This window comes from Bactrocera tryoni, chromosome 2 (genome assembly GCF_016617805.1).
Source record: "Bactrocera tryoni isolate S06 chromosome 2, CSIRO_BtryS06_freeze2, whole genome shotgun sequence".
Lineage (NCBI taxonomy): Eukaryota > Metazoa > Arthropoda > Insecta > Diptera > Tephritidae > Bactrocera > Bactrocera tryoni.
The window spans coordinates 29,172,494-29,184,476 of NC_052500.1; the positions used below are offsets into that span (position 1 = coordinate 29,172,494).

General features: G+C 37.4%; 1 protein-coding gene and 1 long non-coding RNA gene across 3 annotated transcripts in view; one reads left to right on the top strand and one right to left on the bottom strand.

Annotated features, from left to right (window-relative positions):
• The window catches only part of LOC120768571, a 72,342-nt gene extending 64,755 nt beyond the window's left edge, over window positions 1-7,587 (bottom strand). The window contains exon 1 of the long non-coding RNA XR_005704777.1: window positions 6,774-7,587. This is a non-coding gene — a long non-coding RNA (uncharacterized LOC120768571). The remainder of the gene's footprint in view (window positions 1-6,773) is intronic.
• Window positions 7,588-8,485: 898 nt separating this feature from the next.
• On the top strand, window positions 8,486-10,997 carry LOC120768186 (intraflagellar transport protein 46 homolog). Of its 2 annotated transcripts, XR_005704736.1 has the most exons (3): window positions 8,486-8,908; window positions 8,988-10,156; window positions 10,217-10,997. XR_005704736.1 is itself a non-coding variant. In XM_040094755.1 (2 exons), the coding sequence occupies exons 1-2, from the start codon at window positions 8,765-8,767 to the stop codon at window positions 10,008-10,010; spliced, it is 1,167 nt and encodes a 388-aa protein (XP_039950689.1). In that variant the 5' UTR covers window positions 8,486-8,764; the 3' UTR covers window positions 10,011-10,210. The 2 variants fall into 2 exon arrangements, 1 of the variants encoding a protein (XP_039950689.1); XM_040094755.1 differs by lacking the exon at window positions 10,217-10,997 and having other exon boundaries at window positions 8,988-10,210.
• Window positions 10,998-11,983: the final 986 nt, after the last annotated feature.

Sequence of the window (11,983 nt, forward strand, 5' to 3'; positions counted from 1 at the left end):
GATAAGTGCTTGCCTTTACACTACTATGAGCAAAAAATAGTAAGACTTTGTTCATAATTTCAAAATTCTTAATTTATTCTTCAAAATCTATATCGGCCCCCTCAAGGTGATCCCAAAATGACCCCAATACACTTGTGCCAACGTTTTCCAACGATTCTCGAAACAGTATTGTTAAAGAATAGCTTTCAATGCGCGTAGCGATTCTCGTTTATTGTCTTCAGTTGACTCAAAACGTTTTTCCCGGAGCAGTCGTTTAGGTTTGCTGAATAGCCAGAAGTCGCATGAAGCTAAATCAGCCGAATACGGTGGTTGCGGCACGATATTAGTTGAAAATTTGGCAAAAAACTCAGAAAGACTCAGTGCATTATGTGACTGTGTATTATCGTGCTGCATAAATCAAGAGTTGTCGGCACATAATTTCGGCCTCTTTTTACGAATAGCTTCGCGCAAACGACGCGTAAAACTCAAATAGTATTCCTTGTTGTCAGCTTGGCCTGTCGGAAGGAATTCGGAATGCACCACACTTCGATAACCGAAGAGAACTGTCAACATAACTTTGATTTTTGAGCTGCTTTGTTGTGGATTTCTCGGCTTCGGTTCACCTTTGCCCCGATAGTCGACCGATTGATCGTCTGTTTCCGAATAGTAAGCATCCAAGTCTCATCGCCAGTAATAATACATTTCATGACATTCTGGTAGTCGGAAAACATTGTTTCACAGACGTTAACGTGATGCTGTTTTTCGAAAAAATTTAGTGATTTTGGAATCAATCGTACTTTCACTTTTCTTAAGCCCAAATGATCTTTCAAAATGGTTTTCACTTATATTTCCAATACTCTAACGATGCCAGTAAGATCTCTGACTATTAATCGTCGATACTCAAGCACCAATTCCTTTATTTTATTTACGCGTTGATCATCAATTTGATGACGATAGCCGTCCTGGACGTGGTTTGTCGTCTCTACCCTCTTTGAACAATTTGAACTAATCACAAACACTTGTTCGCAACAAAAAATTATCTCCAAAGACCTTTTGCAACATTCTGAACTTCTCGGCAACAGAAATTTGATTCCGCACACCAAATTTAATGAAACTTCTTTGTTGCATAACTTCACTCATCGTAAAAATCGCAGACTGCACTTTATGTACTTCAGAAAGACAAGCGTACCTATACCAAATACTAATGATTATTTTGATGTTACTCTTGGCACAGATGTCACTGACAGTCATACTAATCTAAAAAAAAAATATTTCCACTAAAGGCTCTTCGCGTGAAAGTGTTCGCTTTGGCTGCCGTGAATAAACTACAGCCGAGGGACCCAATTTTCGACCACTTTTTGCGGCAATTGGGGACGTAAGCATAATGCGCCGAAAATTCTCTTCCAAGACGTCATTCGCCTCGAGCATATCTGCTTAGACAGCGATTTCATATAACCCCACAGAAAATATTCTGCCGATGTTTAAGTGCACAATCCTACAGAATCTCACCAAGAATTTCCTTCAATAAATTGATAGCTTCGTTGGCTGTATGGCTGTATTGCGCTGTCTTATTGGAACCCGAGGTCGTCAACATTTTCCAATTCAGGGATGAAAAAGTCATTAAGCATGACTCTTTAGCGTTCCCCATTGGCTGTAACATTAGTATTACTTCAAATGCGACAATTTTATTTATAAACGTACTTAAATATTCAACCAAAAGTGATCTTCCTTCCTGAATAAAATTTTCTTCGGGGACGGTGAACATGCGTTGCGCTTGATGGTCGATCTGCTTCAATTCTTGCATGAGTTGGATTTTGTAGAATCGCAAACCCATTTCAGCGCCGCAGTTTGATAAGTTAGACCAGTCAGGATTTTTCAAAAAATCTGTAATCTTGATCAGCTACTCGTACTCTTAAAGGTCCTAAAAATAAAAAAGAAAAACATTTCCTGTCCAATGAACCCTATTGTCCACGCGTTCCGATCAGTCAGCTTCACGTAAAATTCTGAACACTTTTTTTTTCACTTCACAATAACATTTGCTAGAAAACTGCTTAGAATTTGTATTCTAATTACAATTTGCTGCTAATTTTTTTAGTTAAATATTGAACCATTTGCTTCGAAATCTGGGTTCGGTTTGAAGAAAGTTACTTGGTAAGTGAAACTATTAAATTAATTTTTAGAATCGTTTAAGGTACTGTACTGTTAGTTTTTTGCAAGCGATTCCCACGACAGCTGATTCTACGCACCGGAATTAACCAGGATTTGATCCGGCCAAAGGCTGTTTTTTCGGCGATCTAACCCGGTTTGGATTTGATTTTAATTAATCAGATAGCGTATATTGGTCAGAAAAGATTTTGTAATGATGGTCAGTATTCATATGGTGAAGTTCTATACTTCTATGGGTAATAAAAAGTGGGATTATTCTACTCAGACCGAAACTGGCTGGTTGGCTGAGTAAACTTTTTAGGAACCTTTAACGATAATCTGCAACGAGGTTTAGTATGTTTGTTTTTAACAGACTGGGGATGCATACTTAGTGTTTTAAGCCACAATTTAAGCTGTCAAATTTCATTAGTCGACTGTCACATTAAGCATACATGAATTCATGTCTCGCCAACGTCTTATCACATGCCACAATTACTTTCATCTGTTGTGTTAATCCGTAATATTCTCAATATCGGCAGACAGTTTGGAGCATCCTTGGAGGGCAATAAAAATACTTAAACTTTTATTTATTCTTCGTTTAGCTATTTCAGTGCGCTGAGCCTTAGTCAAGTCGGCGTGGCTTATCTTAGACGTTTTTATTTTATTTTTATTTATTGCGGTTTGAGTACACAATATTTTTCGCAACATGCAAGCGCCTCTTTTATTCGCCTCCTACAGTTTGTGAGCCTTTCACTTTCGTGCCATAAAGAGGAGCCGAGGCTAAGAAGCAGAGGTTGGAGCATTCTAACGTCTATCGTTATGCTGTGTTCCCCCTTGTGACAGCAGGCTTATCTAACATGGTAAAATAGCCCGAAAGTAGGCTTTCTTTTATTTGCTTATCGACTGCGGTCGGCGACAAAGGCAAGTGAAATGCTGTCAACTCGGGTGTTTGCAATTTTAACGCAACGCCGCTCAGTTTATTATGTTTTTTATTATTTGTGTATTTTTCTTTTTCGGCTTTAACCGTTATTGTTGCCATTGTCGTTCTTAGTATAATCTTATATTATTTGTTTGTAAATTAAGCCAAACTGCTTTCTTTTGGTCGCTTGTCGACTTGCACGCGTAACGAAATTTCTTGTTGTTGCGACTTGTTTGGATGTTGTCTCTTCATACGCGTGCACCAGTGTTGACCAGCAGGCGGCAGCAATTGTTTGCCCCATTTCTTTTATTTTAGGTAATATTTGCTTGCATATGCTTATTATTTGTAACTAAGTGTTTGAACTTTGTATAACGGTTCAGCGTAGCTTCGTAGCTATCATAAACGCCTAAAAATAGACTTCACCAGCAGCAGTTGGAGGGTAAAAGCAACGTGCCAAGACATGCCCAAGGCATGATTTCATTGCTATTCCGTTGCTTCCTTCCTACACACATCCGGTTATGGTGGCTATCCTGTGCTTTTCTTTTTATGCCTCTAGAAAAATGAGAAGGACCGTTGAGTATATCCTGCGTATGCGTGAGTGCCACTTCCGAGCTCATTGTTCGCTTAAGTGCCACTCTCGCCGTTTGTACCGTTGGTTTCCTTGGTTGCGACAATAATCAAGTTCAACAAAAGTGAAAGTCTTACCGGATGCTGAGAACAGCAGTACGTGAAAGCTGGAGAGCAGACTACTGCGCACAGGTTGTGTGAAAAGTTGAGTGAAAAATAAAAATGTGTTATCTAAAAGTGGCATAGAAATGCTAAGCATCCTTAGGAATACACATGAAGGCACAAAAAATAGGAGCAACGAAATCGCCAAGCATGACAATAAATGGAAGACATAATAAAAACGATAATAATAATAGCGAAGCAGTCAAAACAAACAAAGACGTTTCACGCTGCGTTGTCTATGTTGGCTGCTTATGCTCAACAAAATTGAGAGGCGTGTTGTCCTGGTGTACTCGTAAGTGCACATATTTTTCTTATGACCTTTTGCTTTCTCCTGGCATTTTTGCATATTTTTCGTTGCTCTGCTTTTGTTTGTTTTTGAGATAAGCTTTAAGTAGCTTAAGTGCTGAAATGTTTCAAAATTTGAGACGGAGGCACAGTATATTAAATATATATTTTTTCTTCCTTATCAAAAACTATAAAATTATATATATTGTATACTATGTGGACCGCAAAGTCATTCACCTAACAATATTGGCTAACAATGATCTCGACGACCAATCGATGGTATAACGCACAGTAATATTGTTTATTGATTGGTTTATCATGTTCAAGATATTCGAAGAAAATTATGTGAATCTCAAAAATTGCTGGCTAAACACGACTGGTCGGTCGATTCTGGTGTTTTGGGGCGATAACAAACGACTTTCAACATAGCAACTTAAAGAACTGCCAATTTGTCTCAGGGTGTACAAATCGAGGTAGCAACTAATTCCTATTGCTTTTGAGCAACGCTAGGTTTTCATATGAAAGTCAAAGTCGAACAGCGATATTTAATTTTACTAAATAACTTGAGAACGATTGAAAGAAATGCAGTGAAACTTTGACAATATTCTAGTTTAGGTCCGTCGATCAAGCCAGAGGGTGATCCCTCTAGTGGTACTTTTTTCAATAGAATTTTTTTGGCAGATCACGCGTTAGTCGTGTCAAGGCCATTACGTTATTTTTGTTCAGTATATTATCATTGAAAGACCTACGCTTGAAGAACGTTTACAAATCGTTCAACAAGCCAAATTGCCGCATTTGGGACGAAGAGCAACCTGAAGAAATTTAAGAGCTGTTATTTTATCCAGAAAAAGCAACGGTTTGGAGTGGTTTTTAGATCGGTGGAATCATCGGTCCATACTTTTTCAAAATATCACACGATCTTTTTCCCATAAGGATATGTAAAGTCTAAAATATATATGGACAATCCCCCTTCGATTAAGCCCTTGGAGCCAAACATCATGCGTGTCATTCGGCAGTTACCAGTCAAAATGCTTGAACGAGTCATCGAAAACTGGACTCAATGTATGGACCATCTGAGACGTAGCCGCGACCGACATTTTAGGGGGGATCCTGCTTTAAAAGCTTCAAAAAATCTTTTTTTTTGTCGTTTTGCTTAAATCTCTTAAGAAATTATCTAAGAATATGTCCTCAAAGTTATAGATGGGAATTCGAAATATTGTCGAAGCTAAAAGGGAAATAGTGACCGAGCGTCTAGCAGATATGTATATGATGGCTTGAGCAGAAAGCAAAAACTTTGACGCCCGATTTCTCGGTTTTTTATTTTTACGATTTTTCTTAATTGGCTGTCGGGACAGAAAAAAAATAAACGTCGTATGGAATTGGGACAAAGTTTATTATCTTTGGCATTAAATTATCTTCTATTTAAACTAAACAAACTAAGAAAAGTCAAGTTTGAACATAAATTTAAACTTAAACTTTTTCTATTTAAATTTTCAAAAATTATAGAATTTTTCACTTTTTTTTAGAATTTTTTTAGTTTAACTAGAAGATAAGTTATTAGCAAATATGAATCTCTTTGAATTTATTGTTTCCGAAAGAAAATGGGACCTGCATCCTGCCCGCCGGCCGACAAATGCGCATGCGAGATGCATCGGGCAATTGCTTTTCAAAGGCAGAATATCAAAAATTTCGTAACCAAAAAATTTTAAGATGATATTTAAATATGTATGTATATATGTAACTATAAACCCTAGAAATTTCGCTTTAATCAATTATTTCTTTCCTTCCCAAAAAAATCTTCAAAAAATCGATTTTTTTAAGCCTCTAAAGCAGGCTCCCCCCTTAAAGCACATAATCTTACAAAAAAAATAAATACCAAAGGATATTCTTTCGAATGATATCAAACATTCCCCATTAAAGTGTCTTCGTTTTTTTCTTCAAAAAAGTAGGAAATCTCGAAATGGATCACCGTTTGCTATGCATTATTTGTTTAATAGTAAAAAAAAAACATTTAGGGTTTTCATTCAAGAAAAGTGTTTTATAAACAATTATAAGGAAAAAACTTTCTATTTTACATAAACAACTTTTCTCAAAAATGTTTCAAGCTTTGTCAATCTCAAGCGCTTATAATTATTGTGTACCAATATGGTATAACCATAATCCACATCAACTTTCTTAGTGGTCTATCCATTTGTATTTATGTCCCACTACATCACTGAAAATCGTGTTAATTCGGTACAAACCATTCATAGCAATATAAATATCAGCATATACATATGTACATACATATGTACATATAATATACATATGTATGTACGTAAATAAACGCGTTACAATTTTCAATACAAAGCATTGGATAACAACACATTTTCGCATTAAATCGAGCTTTGGCTTAACTCTGAGAAACTTCACTTTCCAATCGACACTAACCAGCAACACCAATAATAACTACGCAAAAACTTAAGGTTCCGAGCTTCCCACGGAATCTTTTAAATTCTTTTGATTTTGCTGCTAACCGCTTCCATCAATTCACTTTATTAACTTAACACTATATTTGCTTATGTGTAGGAGTGTACCTATACCTGTTATATCCTCCTTTGGGATAATAACCTCACTTTTTAAATTAAAACACTCATACACACACACATAGTAATGAAAGGAACACACAATTTTGTTTGTCCCATGAAACAATTCGGCGTGCTTTTGATTTACCCACCTTTTGTATTTGCTTTTGCTTTTGCACTTTTCACACTTTTGTTGTTATTGTCAATGAAACTTAAAATGCCGGTGTTGGTCGTCTTACTCGCTTTTTACTGAGTGCTCCGCACCAAAGTAACAGAGCATTAATCCTTTGGCATGAATCAGTTAAAAAGTTCGCTCAGCTAGCCAGAGTTGGCACAAACAACAAATACACTGCTTGCTGGTAACTAAATCGCCGTGATCAACGTGTTATCGTAGCCTTGCGACTCTTGGATGACAGCATTTAATTCACTTCGTCTAATTAAGTTTAAGATTTATTTTTACTGCACGCTGGCACTTTTGCTTTTATTTTTACATACGTATTATTATATTATTATAACACTTTTTTAATTAATCAAGTACTCACTCACTATTTTCACTTTTTCATTGGAAGTTTGATTAACTTGATTAGCAACACTTTTTATATGGAAATAATTTAATTGTTGTATAATTATATTCTTGTTGCACATAAGTGCCACTTCATTCTTTGATACCAATATTCCTGCTTCGTGAAATTAACACTTGTTATTTGCCGTTGAATTACGCGCACATAATGCACTTAAACTCGCTAGAGATGAAGTTAAGAATATCTTCCGAACCGATAAAGTAGACCGGGTTTGAGTATTCCCATTAGATGCTGTTAAACCGTATGCACATAAAATGCAGAATATGAAAATAAATTTTATAATCGCACGCTTGCTTACTACGAAACCAAAAATTCAAAACAAATTCCGTTTCCACCGCCACAGAAACACGAATTAAAAACAACTAACAACTTTGATGTCCGACGTGTCGAAAGCAACAACGCGCAATAACACCAATTGGCATTCGTTGCTATTGGAATAGCGATGAAAACAGCCAGCTGGTGATGTTGCCGGCTAGTTCAGAAAGTGTAAAAAAAAAATTTCGATATCTTTGCAGAAACAAAGTTGGGAATTTTAATTAGCCATTAATTATGATTCAATTGTGTTAGTTCAGAGCGTGCTGCCTCTTACGAAAAAATATTTATTCCATAAAGTTTTTACTTTTTTGTTTTTCATTTTGATGATTTTGTATGATTTATAATCTATTCGTATTTAGTTACCAATAAAAACACATATTTTCATTGGTTGAAATGTTTGAAAAATTTATTTTTTAATCACAATAATTTGTTTTTGTAGGATTTATAATATATTCGTATTCAGTAAACAGATTTTGAAGTGTTTGAAATTTTTATTTAGAATCATAAAAATAAAGTCAAACAGCTGATTTTATGGTTTAAAACACTATTGACAAATTGTAATTTTTGAGCTATCGACATAACCTTATATGATTGAATTATGGGATTATTTATAAAGCTCATAATAAATTTATAAAGACATATATTTTATATTTATAAATTTAATTTTATATTCTTCATTTTTGTAATATAATGTATCTGGCTTTTTGCATAACAGAATTCATTTGCATATAAATAAAGATAGGATTTAGAAATACACTTTGTTGAAACATAGAAAATAAAAATAAAAAAACACGAACTTAGTTGCTCTAAAGTAAAGCCAAAACATAAATGTATTTAATTCATCCGGTAACACTAGCGCAGACATTACCACAGCATTGCCAGCTGCGAAATGATTCAACGGAAAGGCGGCTGTCAAAGCGGATATGCTGAGAAAAGACAAATAACGAAATTTATTGCAAATGTGTTCAATGGAAGTTACAAAAAGGTTTGTTACAAAACGCAACAATTAAATAATATTTTTGAGAGTATTAAAAGCGTTAATATTTGTAAGAGCATCTTCAAATGCATGGCAGTGCTATAAACTGAAGGCAGAACATAAACAAATAAAAGTTGTCAAGGCAACGGTATAAACAAACACGGCGGCAACAAACAAATAAAATTATTGTTGAAGAGGAAGTATTTTTGCTGCGGTGAAATTACTTTTTATAACTCTATAAATAAGTGTATTCATACAACCAAGCGTTAAAATGAATTATTACGATGAGGAGATTTCAATTAGTGGACCAGATTCCAAAAATCTAAGTCATTTTAAAGTGGATAGAATACCAAGCAATGGCAGTGGTCGGACCGCATCGACTAATCGCACCGCTACTTTGCGTCGCAGTAAGATTGTACGCTTTCAGTTTATTTGTAATTAATTAAAATTATAGAGGCGTAATAATTATAACAAATTTCTAAAATTTACAATAGCATGGTAGCTCGACCGACGATGATGGACTATTGCAGGATATTATTGATCACGATGACGAGGATGACGACGACGATGACGACGATGATGTAAGTGAAATTCAGCCGCGTTTAATAGACGGTTCAGCACGTGGCACAGCTAACCAACGCCCACAGACACGACCGGGCAGCGCACGCAGCACTGCCAATGTATTATCCGCTAAGCCGCTGATGCGGGGCGGTGGTGGTGGTGGACTCATTGTACCATCCGAAAGTGAATCGGATGAAGCCGTTTCACCACAACCACAAATTGAAGTTATTGGAGATGCGGCAGCAGTACAATCATCTCCGCCAGAGCAACAGTTGTCCATCAAACCTGAATATTGGGAAAATTTGGCAATAAATCAGGAGCTAAAGGAACTCTTTCCGTACATATTAAAATATACACCGCAATCAATTGATACACCTTATCGCCTGCAACCTTTCATACCGGATTTTGTACCATCTGTCGGTGATGTGGACGCCTTCCTCAAGGTCACCATACCTCCACTATCGAAGCCTCAACGTCAGCAAGAAATCAACGAGTATTTACATAAAATGGGTATTTATCTGCTTGACGAGCCATCCGGCGAACAATCGGAGCCGAGTTTGCTGAATATGAAATTGCGTTCGGTGCTCACTGGCAGTGGTTCAAATGCGCGCTCTGCATCGGCTTCGCTGATTCCAACTGCCAAATCGCCTAAGGAAATTGACAAGTGGATTAATGAGGTCGAGAAATTGCATATGACCCAAACCGTAAATGATATACAACCGCGCAAAGAGATTGAGCCCTTGTTGATGAATTGGCCGCGCTCGTATGCTGATGCTAGTGCAGCCGTGCAACAGGCGTATCAGCAGTGCCTGGAAGATGACGACGTTGCGCGTTATGTGCGCACACTCTGCCAACAGTTCGAGGTGGATGGGCCTATAGAAACGCAGGTCCATTACATAATGAGCGTGCAGACATTGTTCGCACTATATTTGGCCGCCAATCAAGCATGGGAATGATTAACAGAAAAGTCAAATAGCCAAAATGCTTGTAAACGCTTACTTAAATGTCTGATGTGCCCACGCTTTCTGAAGTCCTACGATATTTTCGAATATATGACATATTGAAATATGCACCGCAATACAAACTTCAACTTTATCTAACGGTAAATAGCTGTTCGTTTCATTTGTGTCTGTATACTTATTATTATTTACCTATACTTCAGATTAATTCTTTAAAATAAGCTTTCAATCAGAGTACCTGTGTTTGAATCATTCTCTGCCTTGGAAGGTTGGATATGTTGTACACAACGCGGTTTTGGTATTATTGCTCTAATTGAATTGCTTGGCATTTGTGTGAGCCTAAATGACTGTGTTGCTCCCATGCACACGCACTGATGTAAGTCCCTTCATTACGTGATTCTCTCTCCACGCACTCTTCGGTAAGCGAATAACTCATTTCGCAGCGCCAATATTTGACCCTAATCGCCACCCCAACAAACGACGGTCTTCACCTACTACCGATATGAACGTACACACACAAACCCCACCACTAAATCGGATTCTCTACTCGATGCGCCTACTGCTAAGCCTCAATTAGTCGATGGTTATTCCATAACTAATGCGATGCATTGAGCTGCATTGTCGGCCAGTGATTGGGCCGCCGCATTCGCTGATTAGGCAAATGAACTAAATCATGGCAGTTAAGATAACCGTGGCCAAGTGGTAAAGTGTTTGGGCACTGAATGCAGGTGAATGCACATGTTCACAGGAATTTATGATTGACGAAGGGAATTCTGTTTGTTTACATATGCGAGGTGCATGTTAGTTTCTCTCCACTGGGTGTTTAATTTAAAATGTTCTGAGGATCTTATAGCTGCAACTTTTATAGAATTCAAGGCTACGACAACCGTTGAAGTCATAGAACTATTATCATCATACTTACCTAAAAATATACTTTAGATTATATATTCTTCTTCTTTATTGACGCAGACACCGCTTACGAGGTTATAGCCGAGTTTAGAACGGCGCGCCAGTAATTCTTCCTTTTCGCTGTTTGGCGCCAACTGCAATGTAGGACTGCTGGTCTTTCCAACAGAGTGGAGGTCTTCCTCTTCCTCTGCTTCCCCGGCCGAGTATCGAATACTCTCAGAGCTGAAGTGTTTTCATCCATTCGAACGACATGACCTAGTCACCGTAGCCGCTGTCTCTTGATTTCCTCATCGTTCCACCGACAACACGGACTCATCAGATGCTATCGCCCATGCCTCTGCATCATATAGAAGGACGGGAATGATGAGTGCCTTGTAGAGTTTGGTCTTTTTTCGTCGAGAGAGGCCCTTACTTCTCAATTGCCTACGCAGTCCGAAGTAACACCTTTTGACAAGAGTTATTCTCCAAATTATGGAGTCTCCCTTTTTGTGGATTGGACAGAGCACACTTAAATTCCAATCGTCAGAATCTTCAGAAATCTAACTCCGGATCACTTCCAAATTATGAGAGTGCGATTTGACACCGTGGTATAGAAAAGCTGGTTAGATGTGTCGACCTGTATAAGGAAGCGTTAGCTAGGATTGGAGAGACCTGGAAGGAAACTAGTCTAACTTAGACTAGAAACTAATTTGTCTTTGGCCAAGACGGATCTGGCGCTTACCTCTGGCTTTCTTCCGTCTCTCCACCCGTGTTAAAATAGGCAAAATTTTGCGGTACTGCAATCTGTCTCTCGCCACTCAACGAACAATATCGGTATGTACTGATTCTCCTAAACAAGGAGTTCATCGGTAGTCTCATGGACGAAAAGGGTAACATCAGCTATGTATTTGAGAGGGATCCTCCCTATCGATATGCCGGATACTCCGGAAGCTTTTTTTCCAACAGCATGTATTAAAAATTGAATTCTTTTTTTGTTTTAATCTTATTTATAATAGAAATTTTACAGGAATATAAAATTTTAATTATAATCCAAAATTTGGTCGTTAAAAAATTGGAAACTC

What these genes read in the sequence shown, in the direction of transcription:
- LOC120768186 (XM_040094755.1), top strand. Translation starts at nt 8,765, where the DNA reads ATGAATTATTACGATGAGGAGATTTCAATTAGTGGACCAGATTCCAAA. An exon ending in CTTTGCGTCGCAGTAAGATT is followed by an intron (nt 8,909 to 8,987) that starts GTACGCTTTCAG and finishes AATTTACAATAG; the next exon opens with CATGGTAGCTCGACCGACGA.